Here is a 23,334-nt window from a genome sequence, read left to right on the forward strand (position 1 = left end):
GGATGTAGAACTGAATTTCAGATATAAGATTCATCCACACAGTAGATGTCCTACAAACTGAACACTCAAAGTTGTCATAACCACTCATGACACTGAGGAGATTTCTGCTCCGTCTGCTTTTATCTATTTGTTATATATTGTCTACGACAAAAGAAACGATGCTTCCTTTCTAAAGGTCAGGCATCTGAGCTGCTTAGAAGGGGATTATTAAGAGTTTGTGTTGTCAAACAACCTGATTTGAATGATCTGGTTGAGAGGAACCAATGTTGGCCATTCTCCTCTAATCATTTAGCCTCTTCATTTTAGCTCGCATGCACATGAAATTTAATTACAAGACATCTTGAGAAAATAAAAATCTACATAAATATGACTACAATCCAGACTGCAGTTTTAGTTTGGAATAAATGTGACTTGTTCCAAAAGTTGTGAAACAGAGTTTTAGACAAATCTGTCAGTACCTTCAGGTTTGACTGAACAGTAAAACAGCAGTGAAACAACAGAGTCCTAATGAAGTGCTCCCACGCTGATGCTAATCTATTATTTTACTATAATTTATGAGTGTATAGTTTCACATCTATTCACAGTTATCACCTAAAGATGCCCTTGTATCTTACCAGTGCAAATCACGGCTGTCAGAAGGAAAGCTGCTCTGTACAGGTCCATAGTGAGGTCCTGTGACTAGCAGCTCATGTTCGATTCACAGAGGTACCTCATTTTATATAAGTGGTGTTCTTTTGGCATGCCAGCAGGACATATCGGACAGCTCAATTATTGTTAATCATTGGCTCGAAAAAGGAGGTCAAAACAGATCAAAATCCTTGTATATTTTAGGATAAGAAAAACAATTACACTACAGCATATCTTTTATGATGCGTTGAATAATAACTAAAATCCTCATGTGCTCTTTGTTAGACTGTCAACATGATGCCCGTGTGTTCATGATTTTAAGAGTTGGGAGCGCATTTGTAGCATCAGAGATGCACTGATAGACTTGAGTAGGTTAAACTTCTGAGGGTGGCGTTAAACATTTCCTTAGGTTGGATAGCCACAACATTAAAAACACTGACAGGAGAAGGAAATAACATTGACCATCTTGTGACAATTCAGTGTTCTACTGGGAAACTTCTGGACCTGGCATTCATTGATGTGGATGTTACCTTAGACATGTAGCACCCACCTAGACCAGACCAGGCACCCCCACCCCATAGCAATGACACTCCTTGATGGTAGCAGCCATCCCCAGCAGGATGCAGCCTGACACAGACACACACACAAAAAAACACTTTAGGAACAACTTAAAAAAACATGAAGAACAGCACAAGGTGTTGACCTGGCCTCCAAATTCACTAAATCCCAAACTGATCAAGTTTCTGTGGGATGATCCACAGAGGCCCCTCCCCTCGACCCATAGGAACTTTCACTTAAAATATCTAAACAAAATGACACAAAGTTTTTGCACAAACAGCCATGTCTTAGTATAACGATTAGGGCCGGGACTTTAACGCGTTAATTAAGATTAATTAATTACACAAAAATAATGCGTTAAACATTTTTTACGCATTTTAATCACACTTATTTTTGCTGTTTTGTGTTTCCAATTTGCTATTCCAGAACTTATTAAATGAATGTTCCTCTTGGAAAACAATTTGTAGCAGAAGCAAAAGAGGCTGTTGTTCACCATGGAATACATCATCCAAGTTCTTGCCATCTTTTCACCACTAACTAATGTCTTCTTAAAATATTGGTGATGGCAACTTCCTCCATCACTCTCATTTCTAGGGAAGACAAAGTCAGGTGGCAATTAACCTCTTCTAACCAGCTCAGTCCGAATCCTGTCAGTCAGAGATGAGGGCCAGTTAGCAGGGCCAGTTGGCAGAGGCTCATCTTCAGCAGTGGGGCTGAGTGGGGGTTCAGCTCCTGGCATTTCTGTCAACATATTGGCACATTACTCAACGCACATAGCGGTGGAACATAACACATAGGCCTACTATTGCCATAGAAATGATCAGAAATATTAAAATTACATTAAATTGCATTTGTCCAGTTGTCTTGTAGCCTTCATTCATCTTCACTCATTCATCTTTTCAACCACATATTTGAACAAGTGTTTGAAAAGATGAAGTGGTTTGTCAACTCCATGTTTTCTGTCCCTCCTGGAAGATCATGAGCACACAAGAGCACAAATAATGGATTTATTCCAGACAGAAAGAAATGATCATATCAAGTGTTTACATGTTATTGGGAACTAATATTTTCCTACTGAGTTCTCATTTTTTGGCCTTTTGTTCCTGAGAAAGAGATGGGGTACAGTGCGGCATTTTTTTCATTTTGGGCTATTATTCAGATTATTTTTTGTGATCGTAGTGTCTATGTAAACACAGAAACTGATTCAAATGAGGCCTCCAGAAAAATGTTGGTTGACAGTCAGTGCCAAGTCCAATAATGGAATTACAGTCTGAGTGAGTGACAAAAGTGTTTACTTTTCAGTTCATCTCTGCTGTGATTGCAGACCCAAACATAACTGCTCACGAAACACAGACTAAACATTAATCGCAATTTAATGAAAACATAAAGAAAGGAAATCATCATTAAAAAAAGGTTTTAGAATAATTATGTTACGTAAACCACTTACCATTTTTTCCATGTAAAGATACGGAGTGTCTGTGGAGAGCCTCAGTACAATAGAAAACATGATTACTGAGGGTATAGTCATTTATTCATTCATTTATCTTCTGTAACCGCTTGTCCTGTGAAGGGTCGAGGGGGGCTGGAGCCTAACCCAGCAGAGTACAGTCAGCATTTGAAAATAAAAGAAGGTTAAAAAAGAGTTAAAAGAAAATGTTAAAAATCTATCTGCAAAAATACATCTGTAGTCAGCAAGAAGTCAAAATATTATGAAGAAGTTAGTCTTCTTATTTATTATCAGAATGTGATTGTTGTTGCTTTAAGCCTGGTTTATACTCCCCCAAGAGACCCTTATGCCTTAGAGGGCAACGGCTGCAAAAGCATTTATACTTCTGCATTGACGTGTTGGCATTGTTCTGTAATGACACCGCTAATACTAGCACTAGGATAGGATATTTCTAGGGAGGCATGCCGTACCTACTGAGAAGATGTGACACCCGACCATAAACCAGGCTTTACACAACCTAAACAGTAAATATGAACTACAACTTAATTTGTTGCCCAGTTAAACAGTTGCGTAACAGTGTGCCGGGAAATCAGTGTTTGCAGCCCTGAACTGTACACACATATTAATCACAACAAGTTCACAACAGGGCAGAAAACATTAATAAGTTATACTACATTAATTCCTCTCACAGCCTGTTATGTTATAATCCAATTTTTTAGAAATGAGTGATTCTGAAAAGCTGCTCGAATGATTTCAGGGATAGATTTATAGTTTTATTACTATCGCTATATTCGTCAATACTCTGAGGACGTGATCAGTCTGTGAGCTGTGGACTTTGAAATGCATTGTGAGAATCCAGTGAAACTTACTTGGACAAATCACAGTGTGCTGTATACTGAATAATTGTTGACCAGCGACTAATCAAGGTTTTTAAAAAAATTATCTCAGTCAAAAGACTATGGGAAATTTTATGGGATTGATGCAACTTCTCATGTCTGTTAAACATGAAGATTCAGATAATTAACAGATTTTCTTAGCTTAGCATGAAAGCTAATTCTGTTTAAAGGTTGAAAATGCCCTAATAGCACTTCCAAATTAGTATGTTCACATCCAAGTGTTACAGGCTAGCTGTTTTCTTCACCTTCCAGTGTTTAGCAGTAACGGCATCAGTCTTCTCATCTAACTCTTGATATTAAACACATTAATACAAGTCAGTTAGTCGAGTTTAAAATGTGATATCAACACAGACAGGTTATCACTTACTTTTATGAAGTAATAAAGTTGTATAAATGTATGAAGTGTTTTGCCATCTGGCACAGACATACCAGATTTCTTAAGTAGGTCAAATAGCATGTTATCTGCATAACAATTAATAATATATTGCACTTTCTTATTGTATATCAAGAGGAAAACTATATTGCAGGACAAGACTAAACTCTGCGGTACACCATGGGCAATAAAATAATTGATATAAAAAATGTGGAGCATGTGGAACTGAATTTCAGATATAAGGTTCATTCTCACAGCAGATGTCCTGTACAAACTGAACACTCAAAGTCGTCATAACACATGACACTAAGGAGATGTCTGCTCGTTCTGCTTTTATCTATTTATTTTTATATATTATCTAAGACAAAGGAAACAATGCTTGTTGTCTAAAGGACAGACAACTAATGCTGAGCTGCTTAGAAGGGGATTATTAAGAGTTTGTGTTGTCAAACAACCTGATTTGAATGATCTGGTTGAGAGGAACCAATGTTGGCCATTCTCCTCTAATCATTTAGCCTCTTCATGTGGTCAGTAGTTATCATACAAATGAAACGTAATTACAAGACAAGATAAAAATGATTAATAAAAGTGATTTTTGAGATGTGAAACAGAGTTTTAGACACATCTCTCAGTACCTTCGGGTTTGACTGAAACAGCACTGAAACAACCGTGGAGTCCTAATGAGGTGCCCCCATGCTGATGCTAGTTTCACCTCTATTCACAGTTATCACCTAAAGATGCCCTTGTATCTTACCACTGCAAATCACGGCTGCCAGAAGGAAAGCTGCTCTGTACAGGTCCATGGTGAGGTCCTCTAACTAGCAGCTCATGTTCGATTAACAGAGATACCTCGTTGTTTTTTTTTTGGCAAACTAGCAGGACATATTGGACAGCTCAATTATTGTTAATCATTGGCTCAAAAAAGGAGGTAAAAACAGATCAAAATCCAAATACACCACAGCATTTCTTTTTCGATGTGTTGAATATTAATAAAAATCCTCGCGTGCTCTTTGTTAGACTGTCAACATGATGAACGTTGGTGTTCATGACTTGGAGAGTTGGGAGAGCATTTGTAGCATCAGAGATGCACTGATGGACTTGAGTAGGTTAGACTTCTTAAGTTAAACATTTCCTTAGCTTAGGGTTGGATAATGAGAGGTATCTACACCGATCAGCCACAACATTAAAACCACTGATAGGAGAAGTAAATAACATTGACCATATTGTGACAATTCAGTATTCTACTGGGAAACGTTTGGACCTGGCATTCATTCATGTGGATGTTACTTAGACATGTAGCACCCACCTAGACCAGACCAGGCACCCCCACCCCATAGCAATGACACTCCTTGATGGCAGCAACCTTCCCCAGCAGGATGCAGCCTGACACAGACACACACACACACACAAAAACAACATGAAGAACAGCACAAGGTGTTGACCTGGCCTCCAAATTCACTAGATCCCAAACTGATCAAGTATCTGTGGGATGATCCACAGAGGCCCCTCCCCTCAACCCACAGGAACTTTCACTTGAAATATCTAAAGCCATGATTCAGTGCAAAAAAAATGATCTAAATATATCACATTTACTGAATTCAAAATAGAACATCTTACCCATAACTCTAGTGACAGAATATGTTTTAAATTCACTCTTAATAAAAAAAAATTCTTTTACTCAGGAAAAAGGACAAAAGTAGAGAATCAACAAATGAAGAAACTTTTCAAATGACACAACCAAATCATTTTATTTCTGCAGCTTAAAAAACAATGAAGCATGTTTGTACATTTTCTGTAAAGTATGACTTTCCTGTTTTCTTTGTATTAAGATTTATTTTTCAGCCTGTTATAGAAAGTAAACATTTAAATCTTAAAACCAGGCTCTGCTTATTGTATTTCGACCACAGGAAACAAAGCAGTCACTTTCTGTAGTTTTTTTTAACCAGCTTTGATGGTTCTCTCAATCCAGTCAACAAACTTAGAGACTCGAACATAGACTCCGGGTTTCTTGGCCAGGGCACATCCTTGACCCCATGATGTTACACCCTGCAGGATGTACCTGTTCTGTGAATAACACACCAGAGGACCGCCACTGTCATTCTGAAGGGAGAAAACACACATGTATCAGAAGATATTTTTAGTTTTGCTGGTTAGCTGATTAAATGTCCATGTATTGACCATGTCTTTGAACAGTTGAACAGTCTAAATACTACATTAAAATCACATCTGATCTGAGAGGGTAATGTCACTATAGACAGCCCTGTGTGGAAAATATAGGCATTTAGCACACAGTGCTCAATTTCCATTGGTTTAAAAGTAATTAGGCACTACCAAATGTGTTTTGGTTCATTTATAAAACAGCTCACACATGGCCAAGAGTTTACTGAGGCCAAGTCAAAACCTTGAACTTGTTGTGTTACTCAAACCATTCCTGGACCATTTTTGCCTTGTGGCAGGAAGCATTATCCTGCTGAAAGAGGCAACTGACATTAGGGAATACCGTTTCCATGACAAGATGTACAGTGTCTGCAACAGTGGGGTAGTACATGTCAAAGTAACATCCACATGAATGGTCACATGAACTCCCAACAGAACAATGGTGAAAGCATCACTCTGCCTTTGCTGGTTTGCCTTTTTCCCATAGTGCATGAGTGCCGTGAGTTCCCTGGGTAAGCAGGACAGAGCAGGAAAATCCCACAGGACCTGCAGTGTTACAGATGCTCTGACTGACTTTAGAAGTCCTCACAGTTTGTCTCTTGTCGAAGTCCCTCAAATGCTTCCACTTGCCCGTCTTCCTACTTCTAACATCAACTTTGAGGAAAAAATGTTTACTTGCCATCTAAATTATGCCACCCACTAACAGGTGCCATGATAATGGGATAATCAGTGTTAATCACCTGTCAATGGCCATAATGTTATGGTTGATGTATACCAATCACTGTGTTTTTTTTAACCCCTTAGAACTCAGAAAGTACAGATATGCCACTGAACTTATTCAGCAACCCCTTGACTATAGTTGTACTAAGGCTTACTACTTGTAGTAGTAGTACTTGTACTGTACTAAGGAATACCACAAAGCAAATTCATAAAAATATTGACATGTTCTCCATATGGCTGTTGTGCATATAACTCCTCAGGGAAATCAAATCAAATCAAATTTTATTCATATGGCACTTTTCATACCTTTTAAAAGCAATACAAAGTGCCTCACAGAGGCTTAAAACAGCAATGACAAAACCCAACCCTCCCACCCCCGTAAAAACAGAGACACACACATACAACACACACACACACGCACGCACACACACACACAGACACACACACACACACGCACACACGCGCACACGCCCCCCCCCCCCCCCCCCCCCCCCGGCTCACAGTCACTGTAAAAGCTAGAGAGAGACATGGCCGGGCACCGAGACCTGGAGCAAGGAGAAAGCCACCTTTGGGGGCTGACCCCACCGAGAGGGCCTCCAGCCCATGACTACAGGGAGCACCGCCATAGAGACAGCCCCGATCCGGGCAGACAGGAGGCCCCACACCAAGGTGCAGAGCCCTCTAGCCACCAGGGCCAGAGCCACCCACAGGACAGCACCCCCGTCAGTAGACCAGCAGCAGCTCCCAGTGTGGTAGGCCCCCATGAGGAGACACTGGAGCTAAAAACTGAGGGACTAAAACTGTAAAATAGGATAAAAATAAACAATATAGATAAAATGTTTTCAGCTCGTAAAATTTAAACATGCAGTTAAAACATATAATTAAAATAAAAATAGAAAAAGAAATGATAAAAAGTCCGATAATAACTGCTAAAAACTAAAAACTGCTAAAAACTGAGGGACTAAAACTAAAACTGTAAAAGCATATAGTTAAAATGATAAAAAGTCTGATTAAAAGGAGCAAAGGAAATCAAGAAAATCAATTAAAAGCCTGATTGAAAAGGTGGGTCTTGAGCCTCTTTTTAAAAACATCAACAGTCTCTGCGGCCCTGAGGAAATGAGTCACCAAGACATGTTACACATTGTTGTAAATGTCTCAGTGAGTACGAAAGTGCCTCACTGTGTTTCCTATCTGTGGTACCACCATACATCCACAAGATGGAAGCTCAAGACAGTGTATGAAATGAAGGGCACAGATTCTATCAGGCAAGTCATCATGTGGTGCATAGTTGATGGAGAAGCATGTGAATAGGTTCAAAGGGACAACAAAAGATAATTAAAAACAATATTGTGCATTTGCTGGCTGATGTTAGCTGAGTCTAACTGTTTAGCTATGTGATGCTGTTTTATCAATGAAAATAGTAGCTTCTCTAAATTGAAATGACACCAATTATGGAGTGGAGCAGGGTGGATTGTGATCACTGTTGTAATTCCATATAGATGGATGGATGGATGGATGGACGGATGGATGGATGGATGCATAGATAGATAGATAGATAGATAGATAGATAGATAGATAGATAGATAGATAGATAGATAGATAGATAGATAGTTTCTTTACTAATCCCAAACTGGGAAATTTTCTCTGTTGCAGTAGCAGGCTGGCTCATTAGGTAGGCGAGGTAGAAGTGTTCAATACCTGGCAGGTGTCTCTTCCTCCCTCATCATGTCCAGCACACATCTGTAAGTCTTGGACTTTTCCCTTCAGGTAGTCCGGCTGATTACAAATCTCATTCTTGATCACAGGGACACGAGCTTGCTTCAGCAGGCCTTCACCTCCAGTACCTGCAAAACATGTGCTGCCATGCTCATAAACATCATTATCACAGGATTTTCAGGAACTTCAGGGGTTGTTTGCAGACAAAGATAAATGTGTTTGTCTGCCTATTCAATGCACTCAGTGTATCTGTAGAGTTAGATGTTTCTCCATCCTCTAAATGTCTATTTTGGAGATATACTTTTGAAGTCATTGTTACTTTTTGGAAAGATTTAAGTTCATTCTTGTCTAAATAAATAAAGACTTACCTGGAAAAATGTGAAAAAAATATTTGACATATTTGAGTTCGAAGCTTTTGTCCCTGATTTGTTTTTCGATCTTATCCTAAGCTTAAAGAAGTCAAGTCTTCACATTCAAAATGTAATCACTTTATAAGTTAATTGTACTCTTGACTAAAGCTCACTCTCACACCGGCCCATACGGAGACAAATAAGAGCACACATACAAGTAACGTACCTTTAGTATCACCCCATCCAGTAGCATAACAATCTGTTCCATGGGGGACAGTATAGTTCTTGTCTGGCAGACAAGCCAGCATCACTTTGTCGTTTAATGATGCAGGACTAAAAACAGAGAAAGCACAATTTAAAAGCATTAGTTTCAGGTTTATTAAAAGGCATCCAAGTTGCCCTGATTTAGTACTGATACTTTAATCAAAGTGATGTTCTTAAATGACTTATTTTTACATCTGCATTTATAGTTAAATAGAAGCTTTATGTTAAAGGTATATTTGCTTTTGACTTACAGGATTATAAATATAACAATAGACAGACTTTGTCCGGACAATGGAATCCACACAGAAGTTTATATAAAACATTATACACTCAGGAAGCCCATCAATGTCCTCTCTAAGTGGCTCAAAACAGTCCTGCAGTGAGTGGTAGGTCTCCTCTGACCAAAACAGCGAAAAGGTGGTCAGAGTTAGTGGTTGTTGCAGTTACAACGCAACGTCTACCTGCAAAGTTTTATCAACAAAAGGAGCAACTAACTCTGCTAGAGAACAAAGGAGCAACCGGTTTCATCCGATCTGCATCACGATACAGAAAGACAACAATAACATAGATAGAGACTGTGTACAAATGATTTTGCTTAACTACAGTGTAAAACATTGCAGCCCCGTTAAGTTGAGTGAATGCATTGTCTTGACTTCTTGTGAGTTTTGTCCATGTGGTCAATGTTCATTTAACTAATGTCTTTAAGTTCTGAGTTGGAAAAAGCAATGGGGGATCAGGAGGAAGGGTGATATGACTTGAATACTGGGAAATATAGAGGCTGCCGTTAATTTCTCATCTTTTTATTAAACAGAACAATTACTATAAAATGGTGACACCTTTAACAACAAGGCTCTATTAATTATACCATGGTATTACAACATCAACAAAGATACCAGCCTACCAGGAATGAATTTCAAAGTGGTTGTTTTCGGCGGATCAAATTTTAATGTCCTCCTCTCTAAACAGACTAAATAAAATAAATGTCAAATCTGAATGAACAAGTTGTGAGTTGAGTCTGTCTGAAGTTTCCATAAACTTTAAAACTTGGTATTAGTCGTCAAGATGGGAAATCTAAGTAGAAACAAAAACATTAGTGCTCTCAACTTAAAATGGATAATGTGACCTAATAAGTTGTTTTAACTCATGGTATCAAGTTGAAACAATGAATGATCTTTAGTTATAACATTTTGAGTTGAAACAGAGGTTTTCTTCAGGTTGAGTTTACTCACATTTTTAAGGCAGCAACTTGAAATTTTACTGACTTGAAATGTTTTACAGTGTAGTGTCTTTAAATGTGCCTATTTCATTTGGCCAGAAACACAAGCAAGCCATTTAGTTTTTCATAAACTTTCATTAACAACAGCTGAAGTTGAACTAATTTAAACTTTCAGTGCATCATGGGTATTTTCACAGAGAGTAATTTATGGCATCATTAGTAAGTGGTGGTAACATAATTAGACTCATACTGACCTCCTTAGTTTGAGCAGAGCAATGTCGGTTCTGTTAGGTCCTCGCACCACTTTCTCCAGTCTCCTCTCTTGTCTGGAAGACTCACTGCCTCCCTTTGTGTGGATACCCAGGTATACGGAATAGAATGAAACTGGATTGAGCCTGCAAAAAAATTAAAAATAAATAAATAACACACTGGTTATCCAGTGTTTGTATTATTGCAGGACTCAGTCTTGCAAGATGGCAACTTAAACAGACCGCGAACGCAACACCCAACAGCCAGCTAGGACATTAGCCACAACATTAAAACCAGTGACGAAGTGAATAACTTCATCTGGTTGCAATGTACATGTTCTGCTTGGAAAACCTTTGGTTCTGGCTTTCATGTGGATGTTACCACAGACTGCGCGTCCCAGTGAGCTGAACCACTTCAGGCCAGTAGTCCTGACTTCTCATCTGATGAAGACCATGGAGAGGATCATCCTGGGCCACCTCCGTCATCTGGTGAACAACAATATGGACCCGCTGCAGTTTGCCTATCATCCACGCATAGGTGTGGAAGACGCTGTCATCTACCTGCTGCACAGATGTCTTTCTCACTTAGAGAACACCGGTAGTACTGTGAGAGTCATGTTCTTCGACTTTTCCAGTGCTTTCAACACCATCCAGCCATCACTGCTCAGGGGGAAGCTGGAGGGAGCTGGAGTTAACAGTAGCCTGGATGCATGGACCATCGACTACCTCTCCAACAGGCCGCAGTATGTGAGGCTTCATGACTGTGTGTCTGATGTGGTAGTCTGCAGCACGGGGGCGCCACAGGGTACTGTGCTCTTTTCCTTCCTTTTCACCCTGTATACATCGGACTTTAGACACAACACGGACAGCTGCCACCTCCAGAAGTTTTCTGATGATACAGCCATTGTCGGGCGTGTATCTCAGGGAAACGATCTGGAGTACCTGGAAGTCATCGCCAACTTTGTGGACTGGTGTGCTCTAAACCACCTGCACATCAACGCCAGAAAGACAAAGGAGGTGGTGATCGACTTCAGTAGGAAACCACATCTGACTGCACCGATGAACATCCAGGGCTTGGAGGATTACAAGTACCTGGGTGTTCACCTCAACAATAAACTGGACTGGACACACAACACAAACGCCCTGTACAAGAAGGGCCAAAGTCGTCTCCACCTGCTTAGACGACTGAGGTCCTTTGGAGTGTGCAGGGCACTGCTCAGGACTTTCTATGACTCTGTGATGGCTTCTGCCATCCTGTATGCAGTTGTCTGCTGGAGCAGTGGAAGCTCAGAGAGGGACAGGAAGAGACTGAACAAACTGGTCAGACAGGCCGGCTCTGTCCTGGACTGCTATTTGGACTCCATCGAGGAGGTGGGTGAGAGGAGGATGTTAGCCAAGCTGACATCAATCATGGACAACCCCTCTCACCCACTGCATCAGACTGTAGGAGACCTAAGCAGCTCCTTCAGCAGCAGACTGCTGCATCCACGTAAGAAGGAACGCTACCGCAGGTCCTTCATTCCAGCTGCCATCAGGCTGTACAACACCAGCCCGAGTCAATAAAAACCTGTACTTTTGCACAAATTAATCTGCTTTTTTGCACTGCCTTTTTGCACGAACCACTACCTCACCAACTCATAGTTTTTTTCTTCAAAGTTTAAGCAACTATTTATTTGTAAAGTTTATTCCACCACACAAGACAGACAGAATGTCTTTATATTTCTAGTTCTTACTCTCTATATTTTTTCAGAGTATTGTTAATTTTTGTATATTTTTTGTATATATTTTTCAAAATTTTGTATTTGTGTTTTTTTGGTAACTTTTTCCCTATCGAAGTTGTCACTGTTTTCTGTATATATATATATATATATATATATATATATTTATTTATTTTTTATTTTTTATTTTTTTGCAAAATTCCATGCTACTGTGACAAAGAAATTTCCCATACGTGGGATTAATAAACATGTCTTATCTTATCTTATAATAGTGAAATGTTGTTGCTGGGCCGGCACCCCCACACCATAGCAATGACACTCTACAACAATACCCAGTAGAACAAGCCACACCAAAAAGAAAATGCTCAGGAAGGGCTAACAAAACTTGAAAAATAACCCAAGGTGTTGAGCTGGCTTTTAACTCCCCAAATACCAAACTAATTGCGTAACTGCAGAATTTGGTTGAAGAAACCCCTCCCCTCAACCCACTACCAACGTCCTGATGCCAGACGGTGCAAGACTGCCCTCAGGAAGCCTGTGTCAATTCCCTGAACCACTTTGGAGGCACAACAGAGACCTATACAATAACAAACAGGTGGTTTTAATGTTGTGGCTGTTCAGTGTATTCTGCATGAAAGCAAAGTGGTTGAAAGTCAGCTTGGTGGACCACAGCTGTTAGATGCTAATGCACTCTCTGACCTGTCCAGACAGTGTTCAGCAGTGAGGACCCACTGAGGGTCAATCAGAGTTCCTCCACAGTAATGGCCTCCTGTACTGATAGACAGAGAGACAGCTATTCACAACTATTAGGGATTCAAGATACAAAAACATGGATTAGTAAGCAACAACGGAACACAGATGAAATATCAATGTGCTCTGTCCACTAGTGCAAAATATTTTCCTTAACAGAATCCATATAATAAATGACAGTTCCATTACACTCTCATCCATGTGAATCTATTCCTATTGTCTGCTTTGGTAAAAACATGTTTTTTTGTCTTCAAAAACCTTTACATCACATTTTATAAATGCAGTTTGTCCCTTGTTCTCTGTTTTCAGTGATGATCTACTCACCTGCTCCGGAGGCTGATTTGCCAGGGCCATGAGTGAGGTGTAGACACACAGCCGCCGACAACACGATCGACACACTGTGTCTGTTCAATAACTGGTGTCCCGCAGTTGTAGGCAGCTACAGAGAAAATTCACAATCTTGAATTTTCATCAGGAGGGGTGAAAAAAACAAAAACAAAAAACTTTGATTGAATTTACATGAGTTAGCAAAATGAAGTGTTTCAAGTCTTTGAATTCAGCAGCATTACATGAGAAAATAGATTCGGTTATTACGACCTTAAAAGTGACATTGGGTGGCACAGAACTACCAGCAAGTCGTGTGCACTATGCCAGTAGTTTTCAAAGTGGAGGCCGCCAGGGGGCGCTAAGGGGGCCTCAGACAATTGGAGGGAAGATAAGAAAAAAATGGAAAAATTAAAAAAATATAATTGAATTATTTTTAACCATTATAAAGTATTATAAAATATAATCTAATTCCCTGCCAGTCAAAACATCGTTCATGACCTCATAATCTGTGTAGACCAGGGCTTTTTGCGCCATTTATCAAGCTGCTTTGCTCCTCAAGCTAGCATGTAGCTAGCACAAAATGGCCAGGTTTTTGACAAGAAAGAGACCGAAGGAACGAACCAACAGCCCTGTCGTGGAGGACACTGCTGCGAAAAAACCAAAGAACTCCTGGCCAACTAAAATCAGAAAATATGAGGCAGCTCTTATGCTAAACAGAAGCTAATGCTGTTTGGAGGGGCCTTGGCATGGATAAGTTTGGGGAACTCCTGCACGATGCAACACTGACAGTTCAAGAGTCTTGTGGAAGATTAAATAACTGATTCTCTGGAATTAATGGTATAAATTTGTGAAAAAGAATGAATTCCTTTAGTTATGAAATATATTTAAATGAGACTATAAATTGACTGCGATAGACTGGCGACCTGAATGCTTACATGTACGCTATGATTTGATAAGATGTATAATTTGTGTGTGCTATGTATCTCACAAATATGAATTTTTTAAAAAGAAGAAGATTACATGTTTTTTAATTTTGTCTCCCACATCTTTCAAACAATTGTTTGAACAACTTGTATTCTGTGTCTACCTTTGATTATACATGATTAATGGATCTTACCTGAACAGCTGGGTATGCTGCAGTACTCCCAGCGGGTTTCAGGGTCAGTTGTGTAACACCAGGGTCTCGGCTCATCATTAGGGTTACGACAGTAGTTATCATCTAGGCCTCTGACAAACAAGAAAATCAAAATTAAAGTTGTAGCAACATTTGCACCCCATTCATATCGTTGTCAGTAGACCTAGTTCCCTGGTCCAACTCTTACTTGCATGGGTAGTTGTATTGGGTGTGCTCGTGTTGATGTGGCGTCTGATCTGACCATCTCTGGCAGGTTTTGCCAGACTCAGTTACAGCAATCGTGCCTCGGTACGCTGAACCTTTACCAGAGGCACATGTCAACTCTGGGACGATGGTGGGAGGCGGCGATGCTGTGGACAGAAAACAAGATGGACTGGTCATAGAACTACTAACAAGTCAAGTCATATGGCCTATATTTATGGTAAATTCCATTATTTTGTCTATTTCTTTCAATACATTTTCCATGGTGAAGGTGCTAGGACATGCGTGATTGTGGTTTGAGTTATTTTATCAAGTGTCTCTGAAGGGTTCTGCTGTTTTCATCTGCAGGTGGATTCAGCTGAGTTTTGCCATCCAATAGTGATCAGTGTTACATGTTTGTATTTCTGATGTGTTTCATTACGCACAATATTCTTTCTAAATAGACCTTTTTTTAAAAATATATTGTCGTTTGTCCCATAGGGCCTGTGCAATGTTGACAGATCTTGCATTGTACATAGGGAACTGTGGACAGGTATATTATAGATTTACAGTAAATACATTGTGGAAAATTGCAAAGGAATTGAATTAATATGGGAGGACTTACTGCAGCGGGGTATAGAGCAGTAGTCCCATCGCTTGGATGGGTCGGTGGTGTAGCACCAAGGTTGGAGAGCTAAACTTGGGTTTCTGCAGTAGTTCTCCTCAAGGTACTTCTCTGGATGACTGTAGAAAGCATAAACAGACGTATTCAAGCGTTGATTTAGGTTCTACAGAATGTTCTTTCATTTCCACAGTAGGTGAACATCAAGAAATTCTGAAACTTTAAATGATGTGGTCTTACCTGCTGGGATCGTGGCTATGTTTGTGAGGTATCTGGGAGTCCCAGCGCTGGCAGGTGAAGCCATTTAGAGTGGTGGAGATTTTTCCTCTGTAGTCCTCACCATTACAGTGCATACAGTCCTCTACAAAGGAACAATCACAAAGATCTAACAACCTCTGCCGTACTGTCTACCTGATCTGATACTGAACGTTTCTATTGAATTTATTAATTAATAAGCATATGTTTTGTATTCATTATGTTTTTAGTATTCAAAGATAAGTAATGAAATGTGTTCACCTTTTGCACCTTAACACAACAACACTGTAAACTATGACCTCGGATTTTACTGATCCATTGTTTCCACGTGTTTTAGTATGCATCAGCCATTTTGTGTACAGAGTTCTCACCAGTCATAGCATTTATAATGCAACATAGATTGACCGTGAGTGTGAATGCTTGTCTGTCTCTCTGTGTTAGGCCTGCGATAAACAGGCGACCTGAATGCTTACATGTATGCTATGATTTGATAAGATGTATGATTTGTGTGTGCTATGTATCTGACAGCTATGAATATATTAAATAAAAGAAGATTACATGTGTTTTTTGACGTGGTCTCCCACATCTTTTAAACAATTGTTTGAACAACTTGTATTCTGTGTCTACCTTTGATTATACATGACTAATGGATCTTACCTGAACAGCTGGGTATGCTGCAGTACTCCCAGCGGGTTTCGGGGTCAGTTGTGTAACACCAGGGTCTCGGCTCATCATTAGGGTTACGACAGGAGTTATCATCTAGGCCTCTGACAAACAAGAAAATCAAAATTAAAGTTGTAGCAACATTTGCACCCCATTCATATCGTTGTCAGTAGACCTAGTTCCCTGGTCCAACTCTTACTTGCATGGGTAGTTGTATTGGGTGTGCTCGTGTTGATGTGGCGTCTGATCTGACCATCTCTGGCAGGTTTTGCCAGACTCAGTTACAGCAATCGTGCCTCGGTACGCTGAACCTTTACCAGAGGCACATGTCAACTCTGGGACGATGGTGGGAGGCGCCGATGCTGAGGACAGAAAACAAGATGGACTGGTCATAGAACTACTAACAAGTCAAGTCGTATGGCCTATATTTATGGTAAATTCCATTATTTTGTCTATTTCTTTCAGTACATTTAACATGGTGAAGGTGCTCGGACGTGTGTGATTGTGGTTTGAGTTATTTTATCAAGTGTCTCTGAAGGGTTCTGCTGTTTTCATCTGCAGGTGGATTCAGCTGAGTTTTGCCATCCAATAGTGACCAGTGTTAAATGTTTGTATTTCTGATGTGTTTCATTATGCACAATATTCTTTCTAAATAGACCTTTTTTAAAAAATATATTGTCGTTTGTCCCATAGGGCCTGTGCAGTGTTGACAGATCTTGCATTGTACATAGGGAAATGTGGACAGGTATATTATAGATTTACAGTAAATACATTGTGGAAAATTGCAAAGGAATTGAATTAATATGGGAGGACTTACTGCAGCGGGGTATAGAGCAGTAGTCCCATCGCTTGGATGGGTCGGTGGTGTAGCACCAAGGTTGGAGAGCTAAACTTGGGTTTCTGCAGTAGTTCTCCTCAAGGTACTTCTCTGGATGACTGTAGAAAGTATAAACAGACGTATTCAAGCGTTGATTTAGGTTCTGCATACATCTTACATTTCCACAGAAGGTGAACATCAAGAAATTCTTAAAGTTCAGCTGAAGTGGTCTTACCTGCTGGGATCGTGGCCATGGTTGTGAGGTATCTGGGAGTCCCAGCGCTGGCAGGTGAAGCCATTTAGAGTGGTGGAGATTTTTCCTCTGTAGTCCTCACCATTACAGTGCATACAGTCCTCTGCAAAGGAACAGTCATAGACATTTTATATTAAATAAAAGAAAATTACATGTTTGTTGACGTAATGGATCTTACCTGAACAGCTGGGTATGCTGCAGTACTCCCAGCGGTTTTCAGGGTCAGTTGTGTAACACCAGGGTATCAGCTGATTATTAGGGTTACGGCAGTAGTTATCATCTAGGCCTCTGACAAACAAGAACACAGGTGAACTCAAAATTAAAGCTGTAGCAACATTTGCACCCCATTTATATCATTGTCAGTAGACCTAGTTCCCTGGTCCAACTCTTACTTGCATGGGTAGTTGTATTGGGTGTGCTCGTGTTGATGTGGCATCTGATCTGACCATCTCTGGCAGGTTTTGCCAGACTCAGTTACAGCAATCGTGCCTCGGTAATCTGAACCTTTACCAGAGACACATGTCAGCTCTGGGACGATGGGGGGAGGCGGCGATGCTGAGGACAGAAAAAAAGATGGACCGGTCATAGAACTATCAACAAGTCAAGTTGTATGCTCAATAATTAATGTACATTCTTTCAACATATATAGTGTTCCCTCCTTTATCGTGGGGTTTACTTTCCAGGCTCCCCCGCGAAAATTGAGAACTCGCATAGTAGCGACCACATATTTATTTTTTTAATTATACTTTTGTATATGTATTTTAAACCTTTATGAACCTTTCCCACACTCGTATTAACCTTTCCAAATGCCTGTGTCTGCGTTTTCTTTTGTACCTCTTTGCCTACTTACTAAGTATTTATGCGCTAATGTACACCATGTAGTAGTATTTTTTTCTGTCAATATGTATTTCAATTGATTTTTATTTTTTTTTTATTTTTTAATTTTTTAGGATAGGAAATGTTATACACTGCCTGGCCAAAAAAAAAAAGTCAACACCAAGAATAAGGTCACACACTCTAATATTTCGCCTTTAGCTTTGACTACAGCACACATTCTCTCTGGCTTTGTTTCAGTAAGCTTCTGCAATGTCACCAGATTTATTTCCATCCAGTGTTGCATTCATTTTTCACCAAGATCTTGTATTGATGATGGGAGAGTCTGACCACTGCACAAAGCCTTCTCCAGCACATCCCAAAGATTCTCAATGGGGTTAAGGTCTGGACTCTGTGGTGGCCAATCCATGTGTGAATATGATGTCTCATGCTCCCTGAACCACTCTTTCACAATCTGAGCCCGATGAATCCTGGCATTGTCATCTTGGAATATGCCCGTGAACATCAGGGAAGAAATAAATCCATTGATGGAATAACCTGGTCATTCAGTATGTTCAGGTAGTCAGCTGACCTCATTCTTTGGACACATAATGTTACTGAACCTAGACCTGAGCAACTGCAGCAACCCCAGATCATAGCACTGCCCCCATAGGCTTGTACAGTAGACACTGGGCATGATGGGTGCATCACTTCATCTGCCTCTCTTCTTACCCTGATGCCCCCATCACTCTGGAACAGGGTTAATCTGGACTCATCAGACCACATGACCTTCTTCCATTGCTCCAGAGTCCAATCTTTATACTCCCTAGCAAATGTTCTTACTTTCACTATTAAACATAGCCCTGAGTTCTACTGTTGTTTTTCTTCCATTTGATTTCACCAAATGTTTAAGTGATCGCCGATCAGGATTTTTTTCCAACCACATTTCTTCCTCAAAGACGATGGTTCTCCACTATACTTCGAGTTTTTAATAATTCGTTGGACAGTTCTTAACACAATTTTAGTAGTTTCTTCAATCTCCTTAGATGTTTTCTCTTCTTGATGCATGCCAATGATTTGACCCTTCTCAAACAGACTAACATCTTTTCCACGACCACAGGATGTGTCTTTAGACATGGTTGCTTAAGAAATGAGAAGCTACTCATTGCATCAGTTGGGGTTAAATAACTTGTTGCCAGCTGAAACATAATCACCCAGGCAGTGTATATTAAAAAAAAAAAAAAAAAAATGTATTGGCTCTATTTTCGCGTGATATAGCGAAATTTCCGTGATATAAAATTAGATATGTATGAATTAATAACCCGTGAAGTAGCAAGTCCGTGAAAAGTGAACCGCGAAGTGGCGAGGGACGACAGTACATTTAATATAGTGAGAGTGCTAGGGCATCTTTGATTGTGGCTGAAGTTGAAATGCTGATGCAACACTTTACCATTCATGTTATCAAGGGCCTCTGACGGGTTGATTTACAGTAATTGAGCAAAATTGCAAAATAGTATAATAAAATGTCAGGACTTACTGCAGCGGGGTATAGAGCAGTAGTCCCATCGTCTGAGTAGGCTGGTGGTGAAGCACCAAGGCTGGACATCTGAATTCGGGTTTCTGCAGTAGTTCAACTCAAGGTACTTCTCTGGATGACTATAGAAAGCATAAACAGAAGTATTCAACCTATGATTTTAATTGTACAGAATGTTCCTTCATTTCCAAAGTAGGTGAACATAAAGAAATTCTGAAACTTAAGCTGATGTGGTCTTACTTTCTGGGATCGAAGTCATGGTTGTGAGGTATCTGGGAGCTCCAGGGCTGGCACATGAAGCCATTTTCAGTGGTGAAGATTCTTCCTCTGTAGTCCTCACCATTACAGTGCATACAGTCCTCTACAAAGAAACAAACACAAACATTTGACAATCTCTGCTGTATTGTCCACCTGACCTGATACTGAACTTTTCTTTTCCATTTATTAATCAATAAACGTAAGTTTTGCATACATAATGTGTTCGTATTCAAAGATAAGTAATACAATATGCACACACACACACACACACACACACACACACACACACACACACAAATACGCACTCACACACTGATTCTGGCTTCATTCATCTTTTTATCCACACATTTGAACAAGTGATTGAAAAGATCAAGTGTTTTGTTACCTCCATGTTTTCTGCCCCTCCCAGAAGATCATGAGCAATAATGGATTTACAGAAAGAAATGATCATATCAAGTGTTTACATGGTTATTGGGAACTAATATTTTCCTACTGAGTTCTCATTTTTTGGCCTTTTTTCGCTGAGAAAGAGTTGAGCTACAGGGAGGCCTTTTTTTCATAGTGGCCCAATATTGTGATTATTTTTTGTGATCGTGGTGTCTATGCAAACACAGAACCTGATTCAAAGGAGGCCTCCAGAAAAAATGTTGGCTGACACATTCACTGCAAAGTCCAATAATGGAATTACAGTCTGAGTCTGAGTGTTTACTTTTCAGTTCATCTCTGCTGTGTTTGCAGACCCAAACATAGGTGCTCACAAAGCGGAGACTAAACATTAACCACAATTTAATGAAAACGTACAGAAAGGAAATCATAATAAAAACAAAGAGGGTTTAGCCTACTAATACTACATAAAAAGAAAGAGTACTTACCATTTATTCCATGAAAGAATAAGAAGCGTTTGTCCCGGGTCACCTCCGTTTTAGAGTTTGCTGCTAACATCCAGACAAACAATAACAATTCCATACATTAATTGTTGTTCAATGCCATCCTGGACAAAATACTGGGTCTGAAGGTATATGATTCTTTGTACAGCATCAGCTAAGTCAGCACTACATTTTTTCTACATTTATGCTGACAAAGTCATGTCAGCATAAATGATTTGAGTGATCCAGCAAAGCATCGAGTAATTATTTCAGAAATTAAAAAAAAAATCTAAAGTATCTCTGCAGTAAATTAGATTGAATTCCTGTAGATTAGTGTATAAACACAGTATGTAACCACAGTACTCTGAGTGGAGAGCCTCAGTACAATAGAGAACATGATTATTGAGAAGCTTACTGAGTCAGCATTTTAAAAATAATAAAAAAAGGAACGGTTGAAAGACAATGTTAAAAGTCTATCTGCAAAAAATCGTTCTGTAGTCAGTAAGAAATCAAAATATTACGAAGAAATTAGTCTTCTCATTTATTATCAGAATTTGATTGTTGTTGCTTTAAGTCTGCTTTATACTCCCCCAAGAGACCCTTTACACAAGCTAAACAGTAAATATGAACTACAACTTAATTTGTTGTACAGTTAAACAGTGGCAAAATCGGTGTTTGCAGTCCTGAAGTGTATACACATATTAATCACAACAAGTTCACAACATGGCAGTTACACCACATTAATTCCTCTCACAATCTAACTATTATATTATAATCCAATTTTCTAGGAATGAGTATTTCCGAAAAGCTGCTCGAATGATTTCTGGGATAGATTTATAGTTTTATTACTAACGCTATATTTGTCAATACTCTGAGGCCATGATCAGTCTGTGAGCTGTGGACTTTGAAATGCATTGTGAGAATCCAGTGAAACTTACATGGACAAATCACAGTGTGCTGTATACTGAATAATTGTTGACCAGCGACTAATCAAGATTTAAACAAAAAAAAAAATCATCTCAGTCAAAAAGAGACTATGGGAAGTTTTGAGGGATATCTGTTGCCACTTGCAAAGATTGATGCAATTTCTTGTATCTGTTAAACATGAAGATTCAGATAATAAACAGATTAGCTTAGCTTAGCACAAAAGCTGATTCTGTTTAAACTTTGAAAAATGCCCTAATAGCACCAAATTAGTATGTTCACATCCAAGTGTTACAGGCTAGCTGTTTTCTTCACCTTCCAGTGTTTAGCAGTAATGGTATCATTACTTCTCATCTAACTCTTGGTATTAAACACATCGTGCTTAAAATTTGATATCAACACAGGTTATAATTACTTTTATGAAAAAATAAAGTTGCATAAATGTATAAAGACATACCAGATTTCTTAAGTAGGTCAAATAGTGTATCATCTGCATAAGGATTAATAATATATTGCACTTTCTTATTGTATATCAAGAGAAAAACTATATTGCAGGTCCCAAGACTAAACTCTCTATATAAGATTCATCGTCACAGTAGATGTCCTAGAAACTGAACACTCAAAGTTGTCATGGCAACTCATGACACTAAGGAGATCTCTGCTCCTTCTGCTTTTATCTATTTATTTTTATGTCTAAGACATAGGAAACAGTGCTTGCTTTCTAAAGGACAGACATCTAATGCTGAGCTGCTTAGAAGGTGATTATCAAGAGTTTGTGTTGTCAAACAACCTGATTTGGATGATCTGGTTGATCTGGTTGGTTGGCCAGCCATTCTCTTCTAATCATTTAGCCTCTTCATGTGGTCAGTATATCATACAAACAAAACGTAATTATAAGACACCTTGAGAAAATAAAGATTGAAAAAGTGATTCTTGAGATGTAAAACAGAGTTCTAGACAAATCTCTCAATACCTTCGGGTTTGACTGAAACGGCACTGAAACAACAGTGACCTCCTAATGAGGTGCTCTAATGTTGATGCTAATCCATTATTTTTCTATAATTTATGACAAGTGTATAGTTTCACCTCTATTCACAGATATCACCCAAAGATGCCCTTGTATCTTACCAGTGCAGATCACGGTTGTGAGAAGGAAAGCTGCTCTGTACAGGTCCATGGTGAGGTCCTCTGATTAGCAGCTCATGCTTGATTAACAGAGATACCTCTTTTATATTAGTGGTTTTCTTGTGGCATGCCAGTTGGACAAATAAGACAGCTCCGGTTTTAGTCAATCATTGGCTCCAAAAGGACAGCAAAAGAGCAACAGGTCAAAATCCTGTGTTCCATTTAAAGGCATCCGGTGATGCCTTTAAAGGGACATCCGGAAATGGCCCTTCCGCTTTTATTATCACATATATTCAATTATTATGTATCCTGTGCATGTGTGATAACAAAACACTTCAGATCTACAATGCTATGTGACCTATTTACGTCAACTAAAAGGGTCAATGACATATTATGATGAAACTGTATATATTAGATGTATTATATATACAGTGGTGGAAAAAAAAGTTTTCGGACAGTCTTAAAATTTTACACAGTCTCAAATAATATTGTGAAATATTTGTGGAAAAATCTTTTTTCTGT

At 39.3% G+C, this 23,334-nt stretch overlaps 2 protein-coding genes across 2 annotated transcripts in view; both read right to left on the bottom strand.

Moving 5' to 3' along the window:
• LOC311499415 (plasminogen-like) overlaps positions 1–15,657 on the bottom strand; it is a gene marked incomplete at both ends in the record, with an annotated part of 40,602 nt that extends 24,945 nt beyond the window's left edge. Inside the window, 4 exons of the mRNA XM_084560366.1 lie at positions 14,485–14,594; positions 14,690–14,852; positions 15,308–15,426; positions 15,545–15,657. Coding sequence (XP_084416492.1) covers positions 14,485–14,594; positions 14,690–14,852; positions 15,308–15,426; positions 15,545–15,657 — 505 coding nt within the window. The remainder of the gene's footprint in view (positions 1–14,484; positions 14,595–14,689; positions 14,853–15,307; positions 15,427–15,544) is intronic.
• Positions 15,658–16,195: 538 nt separating this feature from the next.
• LOC311499416 (plasminogen-like) lies at positions 16,196–22,864 on the bottom strand (the record flags this gene model as incomplete). Its single annotated transcript, XM_084560367.1, has 9 exons — positions 16,196–16,326; positions 16,422–16,584; positions 17,040–17,158; positions 17,275–17,395; positions 17,471–17,580; positions 17,685–17,847; positions 19,643–19,761; positions 19,880–20,000; positions 22,816–22,864. The coding sequence occupies 9 exons, from the start codon at positions 22,862–22,864 to the stop codon at positions 16,203–16,205; spliced, it is 1,089 nt and encodes a 362-aa protein (XP_084416493.1). The 3' UTR covers positions 16,196–16,202.
• Between the last annotated feature and the right edge of the window lie 470 nt (positions 22,865–23,334).

This window comes from Chelon labrosus (genome assembly GCF_963514085.1).
Source record: "Chelon labrosus genome assembly, chromosome: 14".
Classification (NCBI taxonomy): domain Eukaryota; kingdom Metazoa; phylum Chordata; class Actinopteri; order Mugiliformes; family Mugilidae; genus Chelon; species Chelon labrosus.